Consider the following 27,908-nt stretch of genomic DNA (forward strand, 5'->3'; position numbering starts at 1 on the left):
CAAGCTAAACCAATGAACCGATTTAAATGTTTAATATCTCAAATGAAAGCGCATTATATACATTACTTTTAAAAAAATACTCAGAAAATATATACTCAATACTTTTGATAAAAACGGGAATTTTAAGTTTGTTTTTTACTCGAGTGATAGTTTTTACTTGATTTCTCAAAAAAATTGTATGGAATATGAATAGTTTAATGCATGTATATATTACTGAATAAATAACAAGTATTATAAAAAAAACCGACACCAATATCTCTCATACTTCTCGAAATATGAAAGTTTCAATGTGAGTGTAAATTTCTTCAAGATATATTCCAAATAATTCTACAAGCTAAACTATTCGACCGATTTTAATGTTTAATATCTCAAATAAAAGCTCATTATATGTACTACTTATAAAAAATATTCAAAAAACATATACTGAATACTTTTGGCATAAAACGGCATCTTAATTTTTTTTTCTTACTCGATTGATAGTTTTTACTTGATTTCATAAAAAAAAATTATGGAACATGAATAGTTTAATAAATATATATATATAGTACTGAGTATATAAAAGTAATACAAAAAAACCCGACACCGATACCTTTCATTCTTCGCGAAATATTTAAGTTCAATTATGCACGTTCTTACAAATAAATTATTTAAAAGAAACCTTCAACCGCAGTAAGTGCACTGATTTTAATATGAAATGTGTCATATGAAAAGAAATCACCCAACTTATTTTAATAAATAAAAAAAATAAATAAATAAAAACTGAATAAAGTTTTTTCCTGGTGCTGAATTATAAAAAAAAATAACAAATCTAAAATTAGGAATTATTTTTATTTAAAGTGACTACATTTGTAAACAAAAAACTTAAATGTCCTCTTCGGGTTCACCGGTAGATGTAGAACTGAAAAAAAAAGTCGTTTTGAGAAGTACTCGTACCATTTCAATACTACAAAATCACCGATCATACATGAACTGGTTGCTGTAGATTACTGTTGGATAATTTTTGTGCCTGTAGATTTACTGTTGAATTACTTTTGTGCCTAGTTGATTACCATTAAACCTATAATTTTGTGCCAGACCTATAATCCAGCCAGAAATATAAATAAATATGAAATATGAACCCGAAGAGGACATTTAAGTTTTTTGTTTACAAATGTAGTCACTTTAAATAAAAATAATTCCTAATTTTAGATTTGTTATATATTTTTTGTAATTCACCACCAGGAAAAATTTTTATTCAGTTTTTATTTTAAAAAAATATTTATTAAAATAAATTGGGTGATCTCTTTTCATATGACACATTTCATATTAAAATCAGTGGTCAGCATGCAAAATAACTCTGGATTGAAAATTACATTAACTTACTTTTGATTTGTACAGCCACCTTTGCATGATTTACACTGGGCTGTGCATGGTAAGCTGACGCGACGACACTCACAACGCATAGTTTCGCAGCCAGATTTGCAGCCACAATGGTCCAAGAGGCTTAATTGCGACCAAATCGCTGTAACTGCCGACCATTCCGGAGTCCAACTCTCTTTTTCCTCAGTCCATCCCCAAGAAGATGGACATGGTATGGAAACTTCTGGTTTCATAGCGTTTCCCCATATATGGCCCGCTTGGTAAGCCGCTCGAAGTGCATGTTTATAGAGAGCAGCTGATGTAGGTGGCAGGCTTGTCACAAGCTTGTTTTTTGAAGCAAACAAATATTTGTGAACTTCATTTACGTTTATGTGTTCCGTTTGGCCAAACAATAACACAAATATAGGGTAACTTTATACTAAAATTAAAATATGTAGTTACACACCTGACAACTGACAAAATCAAAAACTTAAAAGTTGACATACTCCTATTTTCCCGTCTTTTTATAGTGGCCAGAGAAAGGCAGCTTGATCTGAACGAATTCTTTCAGTACGAAAACCAAATTTGTCCACCTTCGTTGTCAGTCAATGGAGGGCGTCGTTCAGGGAACAAATCTGATTTGGCCGAGAAATTAGAACCTGCCAACCCTGCCACCTACATCAGCTGTTCTCTATAAACATGCACTTCGAGCAGCTTACCAAGAGGGCCATATATGGGGAAACGCTCTGAAACTAGAAGTTTCCATACCATGTACATCTTTTCGGGGATGGACTGAGGAAAAAGAGAGTTGGACTCCGGAATGGTCGGCAGTTACAGCGATTTGGTCTCAATTAAGCCTCTTGGACCATTGAGGCTGCAAATCTGGCTGCGAAACTATGCATTGTGGGTGTCGTCGCGTCAGCTGGCCATGCACAGCCCAGTGTAAATCATGCAAATGTGGCTGTATAAATCAAAAGTAAGTTAATCTAATTTTCAATCCAGGGTTATTTTGCATGCTGACCACTAATTATAGGTCTGGCACAAAATTATAGGTTTAATGGTTATCAACTAGGCACAAAAATAATTCAACAGTAATCTACAGCAACCAGTTCATGTATGATCAGTGATTTTGTAGTATTGGAATGGTACGAGTACTTCAAAACGACTTTTCTTTTTCAGTCTTACATCTACCGGTGAACCATATAATTTGACATCACCTAATAATAATTAGTTGCCCGTTTATTTTTGTATTTAATACACTGACAATTATCTGATTCAATTCGGCTTATATGTATAAAAACTACTAAATTGACCTACTTTTATATTATACACATAGATTTAAGATTAGATCCTAAGTATGCATGTAATATTACTATGCCCCCACGGGGTCCATGTGGAACTACCAAGAATTTGAAATACCTATAAAACCATGGTTGCAATAAATAAATATGAAATATGAACCCGAAGAGGACATTTAAGTTTTTTGTTTACAAATGTAGTCACTTTAAATAAAAATAATTCCTAATTTTATATTTGTTATATATTTTTTGTAATTCACCACCAGGAAAAAACTTTATTCAGTTTTTATTTAAAAAAATTATTTATTAAAATGAATTGGGTGATCTCTTTTCATATGACACATTTCATATTAAAATCAGTGCACTTACTGCGGTTGAAGATTTCTTTTAAAGGATTTATTTGTAAGAACGTGCATAATTGAACTTAAATATTTCGTGAAGAATGAAAGGTATCGGTGTCGGGTTTTTTTGTAATACTTTTATATACTCAGTACTATATATATATATTTATTAAACTATTCATGTTCCATAATATTTTTTTTAAGAAATCAAGTAAAAACTATCAATCGAGTAAGAAAAAAAACTTAAGATGCCGTTTTTTGCCAAAAAGGTTCAGTATATGTTTTATGAGTATTTTTTATAAGTAATGTATATAATGAGCTTTCATTTGAGATATTAAACATTGAAATCAGTCAAATAGTTAAGCTTGTAGAATTTTTTGAAATATATTTTGAAGAAATTTACACTCACATTCAAACTTTTATATTTCGTGAAGTATGAGAGGTATCGGTGTCGGGTTTTTTTTTATAATACTTGTTATTTATTCAGTAATATATACATGCATTAAGCTATTCATGTTTCATACATTTTTTTTGAGAAACCAAGTAAAAACTATCAATCGAGTAAAAAAAAAAACTTAAGATGCCGTTTTTTGTCGAAAGTAATCAGTATATATTTTTAGAGTATTTTTTTAAAAGCAACGTATATAATGAGCTTTCATTTGAGATATTAAACATTTAAATCGGTTCATTGGTTTAGCTTGTAGATTTTTTTTAAATATTTTTTAAAGAAGTGGCGCCATCTCTGTTCTTAAGGGGTGAAACCTGCGCTGCTGCGGGTCAAATCACTCAGTTTGGTCCCTACTAGCACTGTGCAAAGCGGCTTGCTTTTATCATGAAGTGCAGCATCCGGGCAAAAAATGGCCATAACAAGTATGACTAATATTTTTCTCTCGCACTATTTATTATAAATATGAGGCAATTTGTTGAAACACGTCAACATCACACAAGCCCAAATCGTTTTTGTGACATGTAATATTGTTGAAGATCTAAATCTTTTGTTATTTTATTCTGACTTACTCTTGTAAAAGTTAAGAGTTATTTTAGTGGTCAGACAGGAGGAAGATGTTACTTAATTCGACAGCATATTTTTCGTTTTGATTCCTCAGAAAACGTCATCATGCTTACTCCCTAATCGGCTGCATCTTAGGTAAAGTCTTAGGTGTATTTTTGCATAGATGCCCATTAACTGAATGAAGAGTTATATACTTATATATATAATTCTATAATTATTGTATCACAAGAAAGGAATTATTTCAAGCTAACCTGGTCATTTACATTATTAATACTATTAAAACCGGATATTTACCATGTATAAATAAACAATTATAATACCGCGTTTTTAATAGTATTTATAAAGAAAACAATGGTACCCAAAGTCAACATCAGTCACTCACGTCAAAATACTAATTTTGCATATGAAACTAAATATGTAAGTTATTTGGTTCCAACCTTAAACACAACATGTAAACGATTTCACTCACACATACAGCTATGTAGGTAGCACAAACACTATTGCCGTTATTCATAAACGCACTACAAGCCTCAATTGGCTAATAATCGTTTGCCTTATTAAGTCATTTTGACTATGTAATTATTAGAAAGGGACATAACATTGATTAACTAATTGAGTCTAGTAAAGTTTTATGAATTAGTTACAATATATTCACTATTTACAGTCCGTTTTTATATGGCGAGCGGCAGCGGCGAGCGGCGAGCGGCGCAACTAAACGGCAGCCGGCTTCAACCCATGAATAGACTTGGGTCTTTGATATTCAAAATTAGTTAGTCTCACCTGTATACCGGTTCTCAAACATTCGTAAATACTTATTTATTGTGCAACTGATTGAATATTGCTAATTTCGTACAGCGAAACTTAATTCGATCCGTAAAGGAGTGTTGTTAATATGTTATAAGTAGGTACATCATCTTCCTCGCGTTGTCCCGGCATTTTGCCACGGCTCCATGGGAGCCTGGGGTCCGCTTGGCAACTAATCCCAAGAATTGGCGTAGGCAATAGTTTTTACGAAAGCGACTGCCATCTGACCGTCCAACCCAGGGGGGAAACTAGGCCTTGTCGGGATTAGTCCGGTTTCCTCACGATGTTTTCCTTCACCGAAAAGCGACTGGTAAATATCAAATGATATTTCGTACATATAAGTTCCGAAAAACTCATTGGTACGAGCCGGGGTTTGAACCCGCGACCTCCGGATTGCAAGTCGCACGCTCTTACCGCTAGGCCACCAGCGCTCTTATATATGTTATAAGTAGGTACATGGTAACAAAATTAGGTACCTAAGTAGTAAAACAAAATGAAGAAAATTTTAGTTTAGTTAAAATATAAGTACTCTGTGTTGCACTGGAACCATCATAACCAGTCATTAAAATAAATTTGAATTAATTTTGCATCAAGTAGGTATAAGCAATAAAGGATGATTGATTTTACCCCGAATTATAATTTGAATGGCCGTCAGAATAGCATCCTTGTGGAAATTATTATTATTAATATCTTTATTATTCAAAACCACTAATACTACATAATGAAGTTAAATATTGAGGCTACAAAATCGCGCAGTGAGGGCAAAGTTAAATGATGTAATAACTCTTCAAACACTACATATAATAAATTCATCAAATTAACTTATTCAAAACTTAATTCAATTGAACTTTGCATATTAAATATTTATTTAGCAATCCCGGCGAAACTTGGCGCGCAGTCGAGCTAAGTTTGAGAAGCATTGTTCGGTCGTCTTTTAAATAATAATGGTTCTTTCATACATAATATTTACAAAAGTAACACGTGGGGCAGGGTGTATTGTATAATAGTGTCGTTTCTTTTCAATAATGTATTTCGTGCCTGCATGAAAGGAAAGTAATAACCGGTTCAGTGTGACCAATAAAAATATTGGAAATAATAAAGGTCAGCCAAAGCATTGCAACACTGGAGCAAATGCAACTAATACTTTAATGTATTCATGGCGCACTTTCGCCAGTCATATAAGAGATAAGTAAGTACTTAGTTCACTCATGGTATAAGTGGCTCTAGCTTTACTTACTCCTGGAGTAATTGCATTTTCCCCATAGTTGCTATTGGCCTGTCTGACCTGTCTTGCGTAAGCAAGCCTAAAATCAGAAGGGACACTTATGACTCAATCACAAGCTTTTTTAATATAATAAGCATACATATATAATAAGCATACTGTATACATTTTTTCTACTTCTACATTGCCCACCGTGCTAAACATTGACTAGCTAAAAAAAACAGTAATATAGACAGACATCGGATTTTAGGGGGGCATAATTTAATGACAGGTAGAGAGATGCTATATCGATACCTGAACTCAAATTTCGATCCCATGTTCACCGTCACCAACAGTTCAAGACAGTCATACCATGGCGTCGAGGGTCGGTATTGTGCCCATGAGTCCGACGTAACCGTTCCTGGCGGGATGGGTAATTTACATTCCTCTACGTAAATATTTTTTTGTGTGTTAAGTGGCGTTTAATTATTTCATTAGTGATTTTGCAAATCCTGTACCCACTTAAACTAAATCGACATCAATTAGACAATTACTTACTTTAGTCATCAAATAAAACCGTCAACACGTCAATGGCATGCCCAAACATAGACCATAATCAAACGGGCCGCCACTGGATGTTCCAATTTACAGCCCCCGCTAATGAGGTGCCAGTGTCACTGAACTGAAGCTATCATTGATAACGAACGGGGGAATGGGAAATCCAGTCTTAATTTAGAATAGGAATTCGCTGTTTCTCACTATCAGCAAATATTTGAGTGGATCAACTTTTTTTGTGTTAATCTGTCCCGTCAGCCAGGCGACAAGAGTAGCATAGTTTGTTACAAGAAATGTTATGCTACGTTCTACTAATATTCAGTAGATGACCCATTATGGAATTTGTTATTTTAAATACTACCTATATATAGGTATAGTCGAAGTTGAACCAATTGAGCTTGTTTACTTAAAGAGTCTCAAGAATATAATACCATTGAGTGGTAAACTACAAATTAGGATAACTACCTCATAGTAAAAGCAGATTATAACCGCCTTGAAATGTTAGTTGTGTATTAACGACTCTGTTTTTTTAACAATAGACTACAAAATACACTAACTAAATAATGCCTAACATAACATTTTTTTGCATTTTACAACCGTCGACACTCAAAATGAATGCACTCTGTAGAAAAACGGCTACGGGATACCATAAAATTTCATTATATTATCGGCTCCATAGTCTTATCTTAAGAATAAAAATGCTTTGAAGGAAAAATAACACTTGAAACGTTTTGCATTTGGAGATAACAGATGTGCCGCCAGGGTCGCACTCGCATTGTTACAATTGATTGGACTTCTTACCTATTTTTGTTAATAACTGGTTGGCGGCTACGAGAACAAAAGAAGATAATAGTATTGTAATAAAACAATGCCATTGTTAGTACAGGTAAGTGCATCGGGTCAGTTCAAAAAATTATATCTATAACAAGGGTTTGAGAGCGGCTCAGACGACCGTAACCATGGCGATGAGTGACAAGAATAACTCGATTTTAACCCATTTTTGTGAAAATGGCGTTAAAGTAACAGTAATAACAACAGTTTGTACATATCACTATGACGAGTCTAATATGGGTTCAATCTTAATAACGTTGTTTTAATTTAATTACATCACCGAGAAGTCTTAAAAACACATATAGGTACATATCGAATTCAACGATTAAGACGTGAGGGGAGTGCCTAGATTTTACGTAAACCTAGGGGCTGCGAGCTGTCTTGGCAGGAGGTAGGTTTAATAGACACTTAATAATAAAAACTGGTAATCTCCGTGCAATATTGCATTCCTTATTGTCGTAGTTGGCGTCTCAGATATAAATATTTATTAAGGAGCCACCGCTCAGATAGCTTATTAGATATATAAAACGGTGCTAAGCGAAGGACAAAGCGCTTTACAAAATATTACACAACAAGCGCACGAGGCGAGGAGAGGAGAGACGTTAGAGGCTAAAATTTGTAAAGTAATGTGGTTTTCTGGACAAGGCCTAGATCCAGATTAGTGCCAACTTTTTCGAAATCATTTTGATGTCATGCCTTAGCACAGTTTGAGACCGCGTCACGTAGCCCGTAATAGCACCAATTATAACGATGATAAAGAACGCTACTGTGTACGGAGATTAACGGTCCATTATTTATTTGTCTCTGTCTTAGCTTAGTTTGGCATCGTGCGCCAATCGAACCCTGTGTGGGATTACCTAGGATTTCCTTGTGCGATGTGACTGATCAAAGGTATTTGCTCAGATGTATGTATTAGACTAGACAGTAGACTGTAGAGCTCTGTTATAGTCGGTAAATTGTGTTTGAAAAATCCTTTTAAGTATAATAATACGATAGACGTGAAGTTTGTGAGGATGTTTGAATGTTTAAATTTCTCTGCACCTTTAACAAAAAAGAGTCGACTTCATAAAACAGTAAGCAAATATACCCTCATTTTATGGTCTCCATCAACAGTTCCACTTCATCGAATAAAACAAATTATAATCGATTCCCAACAATTTTACCACTTTACCAGATTTTTACATATAATCGCAGCGCACGCTCGAAAAACCCATCGTAGTAAAAACGCTACCTACAAACAACCCTTCTAGATTCTTATCACGAGGCGAAAATATAGTGATCTGTTTACCGTGGCCCAATTGAAGTGAAAAATTACTCCGCCAAGAAGGGAATTAAAAGGGCAGTGACCAGAAAATTGGCGACCGGCCCCGGCTCAAGAGTTATGTGCTTTGATTAATGTTATCAGGCCCGTTATCTCGAAGGACCCTTCAAATTGGGGCAACCCTTTTTCTGGGTACAGTTATCTATGACTTTATATTTTGTTTTTGGGAGATCGGCGGCATAGATGTCAACGGCGGCGATGGAAGCGAACAAAGACTGTGTGTGAGGAAAGCTATTTTAAAAATTTATTAGGTACTTGAATAGAACATAATGAAGTTATCCATGCGTCGTTGAAACGTTGAAAGGCTAGGTGCTATTGACCAACTCTTAAGGACGAGCAGTAGGGGAGACCAAGGAGGGTTGTACCTAACAGAGGGGGAGTTGTGACAATGAAGATTTCTCGAAAACTATGATTGTTAGCGAGCTGGAACCAGCGCTCTTAAACCCCTTTAGAAGCGCATTTTGACGTGGTACCTGTTGAATTCTAAAACGTTACTTCTTGTTTCAAATGATTAACAACTGTACAAAAGACAAAATAACCAACCCAATAGCCAAAATGTTGAACTTGATCCGATGACCACAAAGACCTATCAAGGAAAAAATTGCGGCCCCATAAGACAATCGTAAAGTTAGTTTTAAGCAAAGAAAATTAGATAGATAGCGACGAAAGCAAAGCAGAAATTATCAGTTTTTGCTTGTGTTGCCTGGAAAGGAAGAGAATCGAGTTCAATTTCATGAACTTCATCTCTCCAAGGCTAGTCTCACGAAACTTGCATCGAAGGCATGCTAGAATTGATCTTTAATAAAAAAAAATTAGATTTAGATTTTATTTTTAACATAGCTGGTCCTGAAAATTGCCACAATTTCGTATTAAAATACTAATAGAGTACCTACTTTAATAACACATATTATTTTGGTTGCTACAAAGCATACAAATCTGCTATAAAAATTATTGTTAGTAGTACTTTTTTGGATTAATAAATATTTATTTGTAAAAAATTGGTAATTTTTTTTTTTATGACTAATAAGACAAATGCATCAAAATCAAACAAACGCGACCAAAAATTTGTAGCCACCTTCCCGACATCTCGTTACTAAGCACTTGTTCGTAGTTTTTGCCCTTAACATCCAAACCTCTTCCCTGTACTTTGCACTTTGCCAAATTATAACTTTCCTCTTTTGCAATAAAGGTGTTGCTAACCGCATTTACCGGGAAAAAATATCCAACGACCATAGTTTTCCTTAATACATCTAATTTTAAGCAAAAAGAACTTTCATGATAACATAATAAAGGTGGTTCAGGACGCACAGTCAGTGAAGTAACTCATTAGTGTCTGTCTGGTGTTGGTCGTTACCAGCATTGTGAAAAATGGCGGATTTCTACTTTTTGCCGACAGATGAGGAGTGATAGTGTTATGATCTGTCTGTACGACAGTGTTACTTCCTCCGTAAACTATCAGGATCAGGGGACACAGCCACATTTAGACATTCAGAGACAGACAGGTAGTGAAGTAAGTAAGGATAAGTATTTCGCTCAACTTACTCGTTTGTTATTCAATGTGGCAATGCGGCCACTCGGCCAGCCACTCTGGGCGCACTTCTATCGGCAACGACTTGGATGACGTTATTCATAAGCATATATATTCAGTTTATTTAAAATATATATTAATTATTTTTAGTTTATTTATTTGTTATTTTACAGGTATGTACAATCATGACGCTGGTTTGGCGAGGCCAGCTCCGGCATTACCCCAAAGAGTAATAAATATCAGGAAGCCATATTAACACTTCATCATTATGTTACATTATTGTTTTCTTATTTAGGGAATACCTAGTTGTAGGTACCAAATTATTTATCTAATGTTTATTTTTAGCTACATACGAGTAACTACCAAACGTTAGTAAGTTGTACCTAAGATTAAAAGGCTTATACTACTCAAAGTTGTTTTAAGGCTGTGCTCTTTGTATATGGAAAAAATAAGTTCTAGAAGACTGTATAAATTTGACTCTGTAAGTCACTTAACGTATTTCTGAATACAGAGGGACACACTTAATTGGATCACATTTGATACGATTTTCCGCGTAATATGCCAGTTTACACGTTTTAATTTTCCCGCTTACGGCGCGTTTTTTGTGTGGTCACTTTACTTCACTTAAAACCTAACCTGCTTAACAGATCACCTGTCAAAGAGATCGTGGCAGGTTCTTAAACCTTCACAAATAGGCGTCATAAATGCAATCCCGGCTTATTTCCACGGGTAAACGGCGATAAAGCTATCGCGCCGGGATCGCCTGCTCATTTACTCACGGCCCAGGATCGATCACCCTAATTTTAAGACGCTTAAGGCTTTTGCACACGGAACACACAGTTTTGCAAAACGCTGATCGTTAAATTGGAGGCTAAGCGCAAGAAACGAGAGAGATGTACATGAAGTCAATTTTCTAAGTCAGTGCAAACTTACGTGAACCCCATGCGTATAGCGATTTTTAGGGTTCCTTACCCAAAGGGTAAAAACGGGACCCTATTACTAAGACTCCTCTGTCCGTCTGTCTGTCTGTCCATCTGTCACCAGGCTGTGTCTCATGAACCGTAATAGCTAGCTAGTTTTCTTAAGCTGATTTATTTATGTATTATTCGATCTCAATATACGATTTTAATAATTAAAACCAATGACATAACGTCGGGGATAGTGTAATACCATTCCATTCGTTCGGACGAAACGTTTTGCCTCCTCCTTTTTGGTACGGACGGCTAAGGAATGGAATGCGCTCCCGCCATCTGTATTCCCTGATCAATATGACCTCGGTCTCTTTAAAACAAGAGTGAATAGGCTGTTACTGAACCGGTGAGCTCCATCTTAGGCCCTGTCTTCACTTTCCATCAGGTGTGACTAAGGCCAATCGCCGATCAGTTTATAATAAAAAAAAAAAAAACCGCGTAACTAACAAATGCAGTAACGTCCAATTTCTTAGTTACATTGTTTGAATATAGAACTCTATCGACTTTGTTAGTTACGCCATATCGGTATTGCATTATCCCCGACGAAAAACGTTTCTATTCAAACACCTTTCTACATGCATACAGTATGTAGCAGCCTTAAGCCAATCGCTCGTTTGGGAGCGCCCGCCCTAGATGGCGGTTCGCTTACTGTCGATAACCTGATTGAAGCTTATCAATAATGGCAAGGAATGGGTTTTTAAGCAATGATTAAGAAACCCATTTGCTCTTCCGGATGTAGGTACGTTACAACTATTATAAGCATGATTTTGTTATGTCGGCCCATACCTCGACAGGTGAATATGCAGATCATATTGAACACTATGGGACCAACACAGAAAACGTGATAAAAAATCTGTTATTCCATAGAAAACATTATCATATGTATAAGTCACCGAAATGAAACACCTGTTTTATTTCGCGCTTTCGGGGTTGTACCCATAGTAAAATTGTTATGTATGACCTACCTATTTTTGTTCACGCTACCTGGTCGTTATTCTTCTCTTGCTTGAATTCTCATTATGTATTTATGTATTTTGTGTAGGTTTATGTAGTGTATTATTGTTGCTTAAATAATATATGTAGTTTATGTAGTTTATTTTTCATTGTTTGTTATTTATACTTAGGTATTTGATTTGTAAACTTTACACCTTTGTTATTTTGCACTGCCCATTAACTTATTTCTAGCCACTGAATCGCTATCTGAAGGTTGTCTGGAAGAGATCGCTTTTTAGCGATAAGTCCGCCTGTTGTTACCTACTCACTTATGTCCTGTCATTGTTTGCAACATGTATTTTTCTTTGTAGTGCACAATAAAGTCTTTTATTATTATTATTCTCTCTATTTATTATTTTTCTTACGTTAGGTTTTTTATAATATGCATATAAAAGTAAAATATAAAAACACTTACAAAACAATACAAAATACATATAAACAAATTATAAAAAACCTAACCTAGGGTGCCGCCAGCAGCGGGGCAGGGCCCAAGCTGCCGGTGGTCAGGGCCGCAGAGAGAGGAACCGGCGGACTATCCGCGCCGTGTCCAAGATCACCGCCTTCTGCATCTGACCCTTGATCCAACCACCTAGCGAGAGTCTCTCAAGGTGTTGGTCGAGACTCTTCGCTATGAGACCGTTCGCTGAAACGACTATCGGGACAATGATCGTTGAATCAACATCCCACATGGCGGTTATCTCGTGAGCCAAGTCTAGGTACTTACTGGACTTGTCCTTCTCGGCTTTCACGAGATTCTCATCATGGGGGATGGTGATGTCGACGAGCACGGCCCGGCGCTGCGATCGATCTATTATCACAATGTCAGGCTTATTGGCTACAATAGTCCTGTCAGTGATAATAGATCGATCCCAATAGAGCGTGGCACGACCATTCTCGAGAACTGGCACAGGTAAATACTTGTAGTACGGTACTTCGCAGTCCACAAGGCCGTATAGAAGAGCAAGCTGCTGGTGAATAATCCTGGCTACGAGATTATGTCTGTGCAAGTACTCGCCGTTAGCAAGATGAGAACAACCGGAAATGATATGCCTGAGTGACTCTCCGGGACGGCGGCATGCCCGACAAATGTCGACCGTACCGTCCTTCAGGATATATTTCCGATAGTTGTTCGTCATCATAACTTCGTCCGCAATTGCACAGGCAAAACCCTCGGTTTCTCCGAAGAGGTCCCCGAATCGTAACCAGTTCACCGACGCGAGCAGGTCTACATCGGGTCCCATGAGGGCCTTGTAGAACCGCCCGTGTAGCACCTTACTCTCCCATACCGCCTTGCGGCCCGCAGCACTTTGTACCACAGGTTTGTGCCAGTTCTCGTTTGCCAAGGAGAGCGGCGTGAAGTGCCTGTCCACTGCCACCACATCACGATGCATCCCACACTCGTTGTTAAGGAAATAATTCCTGAGATTGCACACCTCGCGGTTGTGGAGATCTTTGGCGTTAAGGAAGCCTCGACCTCCACACTTCCGTGAGATGTACAATCTCATAACTGACGAGCGTGGGTGTAGCATACGGTGTGTGGTGAGTAGTAGACGGACCCTCCGATCCAGGGCGTCCAGCTCGGTCTGAGTCCACCTTAGTATGCCAAAGGAGTATATGAGTATGGGCATTACCCAGGCGTTGAAGGCGCGCACTTTATTGCCTCCTGACAAAAGACTGTTAAGGACTTTTGTGAGCCGACTGAAAAAGCGCTCCTTCACCGACCGTCTAATACCCTCGCCCTCAATACCCAACGACTGTGACATACCAAGGTATTTATAGGTTTCTGATTCAGAGATAGATCTGAAAGACATTGTCTCAGAAAGTTGTAAATTTGTTGAATTTACAACCTCCCCCAGCTGTACATGCATAACCGCACACTTATCGACACCAAACTCCATTCTGATGGCGGTACTGAAAACTTCTGTGGTTTTTAATAGCACCATCAAGTCTTGGTTATTTGGCGCAAATAGCTTGAGGTCATCCATGTACAGAAGGTGAGAAATGACTTCACCCTCTCTCCGAAGCTGGCAACCTAACCCTGAATCCTTCAGCAGGGTGCTGAGGGGATTCAGAGCTAGGCAGAACCACAGGGGACTCAGACTGTCACCCTGAAATATTCCTCGCTCGATCCTTATAAAGTCCTGCGGGCCAGGGCGGTCATCTCCACCTCCTGGTTGACGAAGGACTGTGATCCACTGCCTCATACGCGCACTTAGGAAGGATATTAAAGCTGCATCAAGTTTATACAGCTCCAATATCCTTCTCAGCCATGAGTGAGGCACCGAATCATAGGCCTTCTTATAGTCAATCCAGGCGGCCGAGAGGGCCCCCCTGTTCCGCCGAACTTGCTGGCATATGGTCATGTCTATGAGGAGGAGCTCTTTAGTACCACGGGACCCAACCCTACATCCATTTTGAGCGGAGGCCAAAATGTTGTTAGCGACAATGTGCGCGTTAATTTTTGCTCTCAAAATGGATGTAAGGAGCTTGTAAAGTGTAGGCAAGCACGTGATGGGTCTGTAGTTCTTTGCTTCCGTGGTACTACCGGACTTGTAGAGCAGGAAGGTTACACCAGTTGTTAGGGAAGGTGGGAGGGAACCGAGCTCTAGGGCTTGTTGGAACTGCGTTGCCAACCGTGCGTGCGAGCATCGAAACCATTTTAGCCAGAAGTTGTGCAATCCGTCCGGTCCAGGACTTTTCCAGTTCTGGGTCGTACGAATGGCACAACTTACGTCATCGGGGCTGATGGTGATAGCCCCCATAGGTTCGATGTTCTCGCACTCACGTTCGACAACGTCTATCCAACCGCCCTCCGTGTGTTCCACAGGCACTGACCAGATGCTACGCCAGAAATCAGTCATGGCAGTAGCATCCGGTAGCCGCACGTCGGACACACGAGAGTCGGCTTCCTCCCACCTTCGGTACACCTTCCTTTGGTCACTTTGAAAAAGACGATTCTGCTGGAATCGATCCACACGCTTTCTGTAGCGGCGAATACGGTTTGCCCATGCATAGACTTTCTGCTTTAGAAAGTCGATGCGCTCTGTGACATTGGCCATGTAGTCGCGGGGCCTGACATCCGTCCCCGCGAACGCCTGGTTCACAAAGCGCATTACTCGGGGGCGGTTGTTGCCCCCCCTAAAGCAGATCAGCTTTGCAATGAGAGTCCTAAACGAGCTGATACGTCGCTCAATCCGCGCTTGCCATGCAGGGACACCTCCGGCGGTCCTAGGTGCACGTTCAGCGTCCGGAAACTTGACTCGAGCAACACGGCACGCCGCGATGGCTCCGCAGTACATGATCGAGTGCGTATCATCTAAATCTTTACTAGTCCGTAAATGTGGCTCTAGTAAAGCGTTTAGGGCTCCCACTAGCGCTAGATTGCGTCTATTTATAGGCAGACGTGGTAATCGTGGCCTAGAGTTGGTTGTGGCGCGATACTGCGTAATCGTCTCTTCCAAAGTCCTCCTCAGTTGCTCATTGGCAGATGTACTCACGCTCTGACTCGCAAAATCCCCCTCGTCGGTACTAAAATCAACCCGCGGCGCCCCCGGTGCCAGGTCGGGTGCGGGCACCGGATCCGGCGACGTGGCGGGCAGATCTCGCACCGAGGCGGAGGCTGCGCGAGCAGAGAGAGCCTCCAGGCGAAGCCGATCAAGTGTCGCATCATCCAAACGCTTTAGCCGCTGAATGACGCGCACCTGATCCGATAATCGTTGCTCCGACACGGTGATGGTGGGTTCAAGAACCTGAAACAGTGGCAGTATTCTTGAACGATACGCGGATAGCTGTGTTCCCCCCTCTGTAGCCCCATAATAGGCGCGCATGACATTCTCATTAATGGATTGAGACCATCTCATGCGACGCACTATACCACCGGCAGCGGGAGCCGTGGGCGGGGCAGGATGTCCCGCAGGCCCCAAGCGTGCCGGCAGCGGTGGCCGCCCTCGTCGCGCAGGTGGTCGTGGCGGCGGCGGCGGCGGCGGCCCGCTCTCGTCACTGGACCCGTCTGTGTCAGGCGCCGTTGCAAACTCGTCGCCTGACGACGATGTGGACGAGGAACTGGACGAGGCGGGCGGGGGTGGTGGTCGTGCGCTTGATGTTACCGCTTTAGTTCGACTCCTTGTTATCATTTCTAATAATTTTGTAGTTTTGCCGGTGAAGTATGACAAATGTCAACACGGTTGTAATGCGACTGCGACCCATGGTCGCGGTGTCTACAATGAAAAATATCAATTGTCCGCATGGTTTAGTAATAACTCGGTTCACACATGAGTATTTATCACTATTTTAGGGCAAAAACCACATTTAAAATATATTTTATCAAAAGAAATGTAAAAGGACGTCTGTCAGTGTCAGCGGGTTTTTTTTTTTTTTTTTTTTTTTTATTATTATTATTATGTACATATTCAGATATAAAATATAAGAAATATACCTCACCAGCTTAACGTATTCTGAAAATATAAAGTCAACAAAGTCTGACCCTTACTGTAAAGTAAATGACAAAGGGTCAAGCTGATATTTTACTTTAATAAAAGCGCGTTTTATTTCAAAGGGCCTGTATGACTGCCAAATTAAAAACATACAATGTGATTTTATGCGACATGCCTGCATTCTATGCCTGTTGTTAAAAAAAAAACATGGGTTCGCTTATGTGTGTGTGTGTTCAGAACTACAATTTATTTGTCGAAGTTCATATGTATTATATACGGGGCTGATTATGGATTTCTAAGTTTCTAGTTTAACCCCTAGAACACCATGATTTATTTTTTTATAGTAAAATCGAACGAAACAATACAACAGCCACTATGTTTAATTTAATAAATAATTCATACTAGGTGTAGGTACTACTGGTACTAGTTAAGTTTAGAACCGTGGGACGTGTAAATGCGAGTCAAATACATCAGTGAATGAGTGAGCTAGTTTAGAACCGCCGAAGGGCAAGTTTAGAGTCTGGTGGTGCATCGGACGTGGACACAGAGACACATAAAGCACGACCCGAGGCTGTCGTAATTAAAACACGCCGTTTGAGACTAGGAGTATTGTCTGCATAAAATAGTGGTAGAGAATGGAATAGTGTTGTCGATTATAAAATGTCAAAGCCCGGCAATATTATGGCCAAGTCAAACTAGTAATTAATTACGTAATCCCAATATGCCTGGTTTAACTTCCTGTCAGATAAAAGTCGCTGTCACAGACTTATAGGGGTTAGGTTGAAAAAGTAGATAGCGTTCCTTCGGAAGGAAGTGAGAAAGCCTTAAAATTAAAAGGAACAAAATTATTCGTGTTTGGGTGTAGACTTCACTACTACTATTAACACTACTATCATTACTATTTAAAGTCTTGAAATATGTAAAATAGCCGCCATAGACGTCAGTCAAATTACCAACATCAAGCGCCAAGACACCGTATAAATATCACCTGCGCAATCAAAACTAATATGTACACATTTTTAGCCCCTATAGCAAGGGTATAAGGTGCAAGATTGTAAACATATATTTGACACCGACTGTCCCCCTATCCCAACGCTCCGTTTTCAATATCCCCGTTATTCCTGTAAATAAAATGGAAAACTTAATATTCATTTATGTCAAAGTTTACCCCCAGGTCAGATAAGATTACGGCAGAATTAGGTCGTGAGGCATAAGGCTTGTTTACACTAGTAGGCAAATTTATTGTTATATAAAGTATGAAAAATCACGTAAGAAAGGATTAAATAAAGAAGAAATGGAAAAGTTGCGCCTCGAAGATGATTCAAACTTGTGGTTCTGGGAAACCGGCCACAGCTCTACGAACACAAGCTTGCAGAAGTAAAGCTACCTTAATGAAGGAAAATTGGAAAGCAGGGTCAAGATACTCCAGTTAGATGACCAAGGTTATAAATAAAGTGACTGGATACTGGCATATATTCCCTGAATACAGTATGAAAGGACCCTTAGAGAACCTTCGCCTGCAGGATATCGGGCATCGAGCCAAATCGATTGCTAAGCGCGGACCAGCCGGCTATTGACACTAAAATCTAGATTAAACTGTAAATTTCCATCTAGTTTCATATCTGCTGCAGAAGTGAAGTTTTCTATTATGCCACACAGGGCCGTATTTGCCCAGATATTCGTGTTGCATCCCTTAAACATCCAAACGACGCAGCCGTACAATGGCAATGCAGTCTTAATTTTCGATTTTTTTTGTTTTTTAAGCACAGAACTTCTATTTTTTATACATTAAGATCCTTTATATTACCTGTGCTATACAAATAAATGTTATTCTATTCTATTCAATTCCTCCTTCTGCGCTTAATCGTTTTATCCACCCGATATAATACCTAATTTAAACCTTACTTTACCTAACGACTTCGCTCATTATTGGTGCCTGTGAAGTGGGACATCATCGCGAATCGCGAGATTCGCGAGAGGACTTCTACTCGGTAGGTAGGAATCCTAAACCGCCGGAATGACCTGTTTAATTTTTAATATATTATAACACTCTATGTTCGTATGTAAGGTTATCTATAGACCTTAGATGCCTGATAATAAATCATATTTAATTTTATTAAAAAACTAATATTTCAAATTTCATATATTTATTCAGTATAACAATAAACATTGTGTTTGAATTTCTCTTATAATTAACTTAACCTATGAAATAAAACTATGAAAACGGATTATATCGCGTATATTGAATTTATAATACATCCCGACGTTTCGAACTCTTTACAGCGTTCGTGGTCAACGGGTGACTGAGGAAAAATTACAAAGTGCAAAAATACCCACATACTAAAATAATGAACAATCATAGACTAAACTTTAAGGCTGGTTGTACATGCAAAATCGGTTCATAAGGCTAGTTATACACTACAATTATTTTCAAGTAAAGATATATATATATATATATATATATACGCGATAAAAACTACGCCGGCTCCAACCCTACACCACGGACCCGAGAAGATTTAATTCCCTCCTAAATTGTAGGAGGGTATCCCAATATGGGACCGGCAACAAACTCGGCGGGACACATCTTTTCAAAACATCAGAATGTCCAGCATCATCCAACACTAAGGTCTCACAGTCTATGTCTCGCTTGCTCCTTTATCAGATGGACTACAGGATCCCAAGCTAGTGGTAGAGAAAAGCCATCTTCCCTATTAAAGTTTGGATATTTCTTAATCTCAATGGCCTGGCGCAGCATTCTGGGTATGTAACGCTTCTCCTTGGCAAGAACCAGAGGCTTATCAAACTTGATTGAGTGATTGGCTTTATCCATGACATGCTCACAGACAGCAGACCTAGGTCGACGGTGCTTGACATCAGCTATGTGTTCCTTCACCCGAGTGGAAATGCTCCGTTTCGTCTGCCCGACATATGATAGGCCACACTCACAGTCCAGCCTGTACACTCCTGCAGTCTGTAGAGGGGTATTGCATTTTACAGGCCTCAGGAATTGTGACATCTTCTTCATTGGCTTGAAATATGTTTTTATAGAAGCACGCTTCAAGATGTGGCTGATCCTTTCATCAACAAATCAAGCACTTACATTTAAAAAAGTGACATTTGATGAAGTGGAACTGCTGATGATGATCAGAACGGAACTCTTCAATGACGCATAGTTCACGTTTGGCGATTTGTCCTCTTCGTTATGTTTGTTAAGCAAGTTAGGTTTTCAAGAAACATTTTTGTCAAGCTCGAGTTCTGATGATGGGATCCATGAGGAATCGAGGGAACTCCTCAAATATGAAAGGCATACATATAGTGATTTTTGTATTTTTATAAACAAATCCAGCAATTCCATTTTAAAAAGTGACATTTGATGAAGTGGAACTGCTGATGATGATCAGAACGGAACTCTTCAATGACGCATAGTTCACGTTTGGCGATTTGTCCTCTTCGTTATGTTTGTTAAGCAAGTTAGGTTTTCAAGAAACATTTTTATCAAGCACGAGTTCTGATGATGGGATCCATGAGGAATCGAGGGAACTCCTCAAATGTGAAAGGCATACATATAGCGATTTTTGTATTTTTATCAACAAATCCAGCATTTCCATTTTAAAAAGTGACATTTGATGAAGTGGAACTGCTGATGATGATCAGAATGGAACTCTTTAATGACGCATAGTTTACGTTTGGCGATTTGTCCACTTCTTTATGTTTGTTAAGCAACTTAAGTTTTTAAGACATATTTTTGTCAAGCTCGAGTTCTGATGATGAGACCCACGAGGAACCGAGGGAACTCCTCAAATGTGAAAGGCATACATATAGTGATTTTTGTATTTTCATCAACAAATCTAGCATTTACATTTAAAAAAGTGACATTTGATGAAGTGGAACTGTTGATGATGATCAGAATGGAACTATTCAATGACACATAGTTCACGTTTGGCGATTTGTTCTCTTCCTTATGGACCCAAACCCAAACTTGGACCCGGACTCGGACCCGGACCCGGGTCTGAACATGGACCCCAACTCGGACCCGGACCCGGACCGAACTCTGACCCAAACCTGGACCCGGACAGCCGGACACGGACCCGGACTCGGATCCGGACCCAGACCCGGACCCGGAAATGCTACTAGAAAAGTGGGTTTGGTGGGTGGGTGTGTTTTGAACTGCGATTCTCACAGAACAGAACTGCTATCAGAAAAGTAGGTTAGGTTAGGTTAGATCTGTGACCCTTACAGAAACGATATGCTACCAGAAAAGTAGGTTAGGTTAGGTTAGAACTGCGACCCTTACAAAAACGAAATGCTACTAGAAAAGTGGGTCGGTTTACCTCCTTTTCTACATAATTAGGCAAAAGATGCTGTCTTTTTCATTTCATTGTCTGGAATCTAAGAATGCTTTCAGCGGCATCCCCCATTGAAGTCGGTTTTTTTTTCTTAAAAATTATTCTACAAATATATTGGTTTCCTTAAAAATGTTACTTAGTTGGCAATGCAGCCAACAGGAAGAACTAAGAAGTGATTGGTGTTGCAGGGATGCCTTTACTCGGTAAACTTTGGTAATATCATTCCCGTTGTTTATGGAACGGAGCAATTAAACGTAAAATAAACAATCGACGTACGAACGTCTGAGCGCCGCACTAAATGAAAGTTAAATACAGCGTGTAATTGTTCTGTCAGTAATTGTACAGATACACGTGGAAGCGTGTAATGTCTCTATACACACACACAGCGATGCGGCGAAAACATAATGTATAAGTACATATATAGATAGATAGATGCGTATATACAATATATGTCACCTACTATTGAAAATCGTTCAAAAATCATTGTAAGTAGAGTAGATTTAACTATATACGTTAATACTTGTTGCAAAATTTCGAGACCGATCAGACCAAGTGAGAAACCAAAAATGACAAACCACTCAAAAGTATCCTCTACTAAATTAAAAAATTCAAAATTGTATATTTATTTCAAGAAATTACCATTCCAAGAGAAGCAGTAAAATGATCCCCTAGACCCAATAGGCTCAGCCTGTAACGAACGTGGGAATCTTTGAAAAGTATCGAATCGAAATAATCTGTTTTGTATTGTCAAGGTATTTTCAACGTGTTACTGACATCTATATCGTTTCTAGAACTAGTAAATGACGTATCTCATTGTTCGAATTGGCCTGTTAGTCGCTTTAACTAGTTTTAAAGCTGATTGTGCATTGTGCTAGTGCTATTTCAATGACAAAAGAGTCAAAGCAATAAGTGGCAAAATATATTTTGAGCTCGTTTAGCTTTAGAATAAACAACAACGAAAACGGGTCGTATTGTATAGAAATTTCCATTTTACTTTTTCAATTTCTAACTGAATGTACGAGTCAAATATCTTTTATTCAAATGATTTTATACTAGAGACCTAGTAACACGAGATTAACAATATACAATTTGATATTTCATAAAGGCACCTCCACACGTGCCGGCGCCGGCGCTAATCCCGTCTGAGTGGGGCTTAACGGATTTATATTACGCAATGTTGGGCGCACTCGTTTATATTGAATTTTAATTGATCATTACGGTCTTAATACTACCAATCTCACGCTAGTTAAAAGGAAGAATTCGCAACATAGTTACTGTAATTGAAATTTCGTCGGGTTAAATGGAGTTATTGACGTCTTGGTACTTAAACTACTACCTTTTCGACTTAATATATTGAAACGGCTTACTCACGTTTGTACGAGCTTCAATTTAATCTTGCAATGTATGTATGTATGTCAAATCTTGCAAGCTCAAATAGATTCACTTTCCATTATTCGATTAAACTGAAACTTCACACACATATGTAAGATGGGTGACAACGACAATGCAATATTATGTTACCATCGAGCTGATCTGATGATGAACACAGGAGGCGGCCATAGGAACTCTGCGATTAAACGACGCAACCTAATTGTGTTTGGGTTTGTTGGAATTGTCTCCACGAGTATTAGTTGCCTGTTAAAAGAAAAATACAGTCAACGATAAAAGCTTGTATCAAAAATAAATTTTTTGACGGTCACTTGGGATAGGAACAAATAGCATTACACCAAACTTTGCCCAGCTGATACCTATTATTTCTTTAAATATAAGCTGCTGTTGCTACCATGCTGCCCATAGTGACACGTCCATCCAAAGTCAAAGTCTTTCGCTAGATTTATTGAATTCACTTCTTGCGAGATTTGTAATATTTGTTCAAAATATCAAGTACTTCGTCGCCAACAGTAAATCGCTGTATGAACACGAACGTCGAATTGAGTAGTCAGCATAAAACAGCCCCAGGGATAATGGGTCGTGAAAATATTCACCGGACGAAGGTAACGAAGTGTAGTGGAATCGGTCGGCCGCCGCGTTAAACATTCAACTTTTTACTCTTGCCAGCAGGATTTATAAGTATTTTAAATGTGCTTGAGTTTGAAATACCTTTGGCAACGTATTTTATGGCTTGCCCATAGATGACTATTATTCTGCCGGTCTATGAATGGGTGATTTTGACTCTTCAGTGATGAAAATATGAAAGTTTTGAACATCGGTCTTTTAGATTACGCTACCGATTTAAAGTTCTAAACTAAAGTAACTGCTTACCATCAGGCGGGCCGTATGCTTGATTGCCACTGACGTGGTATAAAATAAAATATATATTGACTTACTAGCTTCTAACTTCGTCTGCGTGGGATACTGATTACTAAAAACTATCCTATGTCCTTCCTCGGGTCTTAAACTATCTCCATACCAAATTTCATCTAAAGCGGTTCAGCGGTTTAAGCGTGAAGAGCTGAAGAGGTAGCAGACCGACACACTCGCACTTTTAATATTAAGTACCTATGGATAAAGTCCAGTAGTGGACGTCCCCTGGCTGATATGATGATAAAAACCAGGTTCCAGCGTTATCGTAAAATAATTAGTCTGCAATTTATTAAACTAATTTTCTTATTTGACATGCAATCCTGTCTGAGCGGGCATTAAGTCTAGCGAAGTAAGTTGCAATGCTCTCTATTAAGTACCAAAGACTTTGTGACGCTACGGGCTCTGAAGGGCTTAGTATAGGGCCCTTAAAAGCATAATAGCCTTAACAGCCATTAGAATACTCATTCAATTGTATACCATAATCTAGCGAAATAGATTCCAAATTTAAACTGTTTCTCCAATGGATGTTAAGGCTGTTACCAGTGGTGGGGAAGTATTTGTTTGTGTATGTACAAAATGCATTAAGTAGCGAACGTCTTTATAAAGATACGACTATTTTAAACGAGAAACGTGTATTAGTTATCAGTACCGCAGTAGTTCCACTATAATAGGTACTTAGTGTTGTAGATCATTAATTGGCTATTTAAACTGTTAGTACTGTTACTACTACCGGTTACGAAGTAATACTTGTAATTAGTAAGACGGATCTACGAGTACATACAAAATTTATGAAAACCTTTTTTTTGTCTTTATATGCAATACAATACCAATTTACTATTATTATTGGAGTGTTGTGGGCCTTTAAGTGCCACGCCGACCCAGCAGTGATCTTTTGTGACGGACCTTTAAAGTTCACTACTAATACCCGTTGAATCCAGGAAATTCCAGATTCTTTGGACCGTAATGCTCTGTACCTCATTAGGGTTGAAATACGTGTCGCCATAAGTAGGTACTTCTTATTGACATTAGTGGTCCACAGGAACAGAGAATGTGCATATCAGTCTCCTGGCAGAACCTGCATGTCGCATCTTGTTTCTTTCCAATTTGAAACATGTGTTTGTTCAACTTAGTGTCCAGTTAATATTCTAGTCACCGCGCAGGTTTTGTGTCTTTTGAGCCCTAGAAGCTCCTTAGCAGTTTTGCTGTTGAACCCTTTGATTAGAGCTTTCGAGTGTTCTTGTCCTTTGGAGAACTTCCACCAATCGATTGCTCTCGTTTTTACTATGTTGCTGAGTAGAGAGTACGCATCCCGTTTTGTGATTCCACAGAACGGTTCTGGGCCGACCAGGGGTGTGTCTGCGCCCTTTATAGCAAGCTCGCCCGCTTCTTCGTTTCCGTTAACTTCGGAGTGCCCTGGTATCCATACAATACCTAGACAAGATAATAAAAGTAAGAAAGACAAGATAAATCGTCATTTTTAGCTTGATTGTTAACTACTAGAACATTGTTCAATCAATGGCTACTTTGACATCTGCATACATGACTACTTAGGCACCTGAACTCGAAAGAAAAAAAATGGTACAAAAGTATTTGTCCATTGCTTATTGTTGTCTGGCCTAAAACCATGTTCATTGCTTCCTTACGCTAACTTGTAACATACTTAACACCTATACCTGAAAATCTCAAGGGCAGTAATAAAGTACAGAAATTAGCAAGTCTATAAGGGCTACGGGTTTAATTTATAGCCTCGAGCGCGAAGAGGAATTCTAAGATATTGTGGACGGCGACATGCGACGCGCACCAGCCATTTATATTCACGGGACACCATTCACCTTTATTAAGGTATTATGGGGATTTCTGTAATTGCTGTTATTTGGAAATAAATAGCAGTTATTTATAGGCAAAAATTAAAAAAAAAGAACAAAGGGTTAATTGAAACATATTAAGCGATTAATTTCAGGGATACCTATGACTATCGGCTGTTTATAACTTAATGGACAGTTACAAACTGAGCAGTGTGTTTTATTCATATAATTCTTCGTCATAAATGTCAAAAGTCAAAACTAGGCAACACAAGTTAAATTTTATGTATATTTCTTGTCTTCCGTTGACAGTCTTGACACAGAATAGGGCCTTACACTTTCAAATTTAATCTAGGTATATAAACTGTGCGATTTTCTGTTTTTTTTTAAATACCACGTCGGTGGCAAACAATCATACGACCAGTCTGATGGTAAGCAGTCACCGTAGCTTATGGACGCCTGCAACTCCAGAGGTGTTTTCATGCGCGTTGCCGACCTTTTTAAAACCTGTACACTCCTTTTTTGAAGAACCCTGTACTGCAACATATTTTTGGATTTTTCTCCATATTTTTGGCAACTTCAACATATTCCCGATTCTACCGACCGAATAGTATTTTATTCTATATTTTTATGTAAAATCGTAACCGCATGGAGCATCATACAGACTGGAGATTCATCAAAACGCATCAAATTCCAGTCACCAAATTGCATGAAAATTTCACGCTGTCAATCATAGCTCCGCCGCAAAAGTGTGGAACTTTATTACCGAATGCAATTTCCATCGACATAAATCTCATCGGTACGTGGGACGTGGCTATTCCCTGTGCAGTGTGCAAGGACCAAATTTACACATTTAGGTATAAGGTGAGCCACATTTTAGGAATCACTGCATGTTTTTTTTTTGTACAGATACATAAATTAATACATGTACATAGATGTCTCATCATCTTCCTCGCGTTATCCCGGCATTTTTGCCACGGCTCCTGGGAGCCTGGGGTCCGCTTGGCAACTAATCCCGAGAACCCCAAGATAGCCTATCACAAAAACCTATTAAGATAGCAGTAGATTTCCAAACAAACATTCAAATCCGTTCCACTAACCACTCCAAGTAATCCACACCGTTAGAAAACAATTGTCTGAACGATTTATCGTCGACAAAACAATGAAGAAAAACAAAAACAGAGATCAGGATGGGTGTGCCGTAACGGCGCTTCAATTATTTCAAGAACGTCTTAAGACTATTAAAAATATAGAGGAAACAGGCCGTTTTGAGTCGAAAATTACTATTGCCGGTAGTACAGTATAAATCTTTTCACGGGCCACTTAACGAATATACTTACTGAAAAACTTGTAAATGGGTAGGATATTTGTGCCAAAATGATTGAAAGAAAATGTTCAAGACTTTTTTTAGTTACTTAGACCTCGCAAATATAAATATATCTCAATTGTATTATAAATTTTAAACTTAGCACATTAGATAGTTTATTAAATGGACATGAAGTTGTCGTCCAAAGACTAGTAAATAAATAATACAGCCTTATGATATTTATCATATTTATAACAAAGACAAAACAATCCATTAGTTAAAAACTCCCAAAGTCTCTAATAAGTAAATGTTTACCAGATACTGCTTACAATTCTTTGGTACAAGAAATATGTATCTCATTAAGAAAACTGAATCTCTGAATCTTATTATAATAGGATGCAAGCAAAACTTCACAAAATACCTAGACGGCATACATAGACGAGTACCTGAATGATGAATCTTTGCCCAAATAAAATAATAATAATTTAAATTATATAAAAATACCTAAAATGATAATCTACATTACATTTGAATTAAATACATCTACTTATAATATTATATATTGAATGAATGGTAAATTAAATTAAATATATTTAATGCAAACTTATTAATGCTACTGTGGGAATGTATTTAACAACAAATTGTGTAATAAAGATAAAATAAATCAATACTTATATGTACCTATTGAAATAGTACCCAAATAAGTACATAATTGATTATAATAAAATAAAATAAAAATTATAATAAAATAATAAGTAATTATAAAATAAGTATAAAATAATATATATGCGTTATTGATATAAATGCGTTAATTTTAATTTATGTACCTAGTTATAGTTTAGTTTTAAGAAATACTTGCTGTGCCCTAACAGGGTTCATGTGTGAACGTACCCTAAAGTAACATCTGTTTTGTACCACATGATAATAAGCAATAAATGAATTATGAATTATGAATTACCCGCAAGCCTTTTATATGAAAATACAATCAACAATCAAGAGGTAAATATACTAAGGTTTCAAATTATTTGGGACAAAAAAAACCGTATACACGAAAGCTCAACCCGCCACGAACACTTTTGACACAAACACTTGTGCCTGTCAGTGTACCGCGTATAAAATGGCCTATCGATAGGGTTAACCCCCCTAATGCCGGCATAAATAATCGTGTCCAGATCTTATCGGGCGAAAATACGACGTCGGACTGAAAATACTGAAATAGTTCCCCTTACACACCCTGCAAGGGGAATGTTAATTAGAAGGCTACATGGAAATAGAAAAAGTCTGAAGGCTTCATGGATAACTTGTTTTTATTCTCTAAAAAGGGCATGAAAATTGGTAAATTTAGTTAAAAACATGTTATTTTTTCTACTTTTGAACCATGAGTCCAAAACCTATATGAAATGAATCCTGTTTATTAACCAAAACTACATAAAATACACAAACAAGGAATGAAGACAAAATATTATATGTATAGATATTCTTGTATTTATAATGGGATATTTAAATCAAGCTATTAAGGAGAAC

General features: G+C 38.2%; 2 protein-coding genes across 2 annotated transcripts in view; both read right to left on the reverse strand.

Annotated features, from left to right (window-relative positions):
- The window catches only part of LOC134748026 (uncharacterized), a 150,805-nt gene extending 136,472 nt beyond the window's left edge, over nt 1-14,333 (reverse strand). Inside the window, exon 1 of the mRNA XM_063682744.1 lies at nt 12,626-14,333. Coding sequence (XP_063538814.1) covers nt 12,697-14,178 — 1,482 coding nt within the window. The 5' untranslated portion in view covers nt 14,179-14,333 and the 3' untranslated portion in view covers nt 12,626-12,696. The remainder of the gene's footprint in view (nt 1-12,625) is intronic.
- Nucleotides 1-27,908, reverse strand: part of LOC134748027 (uncharacterized protein CG43867) — a 425,760-nt gene that overhangs the window by 323,752 nt on the left and 74,100 nt on the right. The gene's annotated exons all lie outside the window — the stretch shown is intronic.

Source organism: Cydia strobilella, chromosome 15 (assembly GCF_947568885.1).
Source record: "Cydia strobilella chromosome 15, ilCydStro3.1, whole genome shotgun sequence".
Lineage (NCBI taxonomy): Eukaryota > Metazoa > Arthropoda > Insecta > Lepidoptera > Tortricidae > Cydia > Cydia strobilella.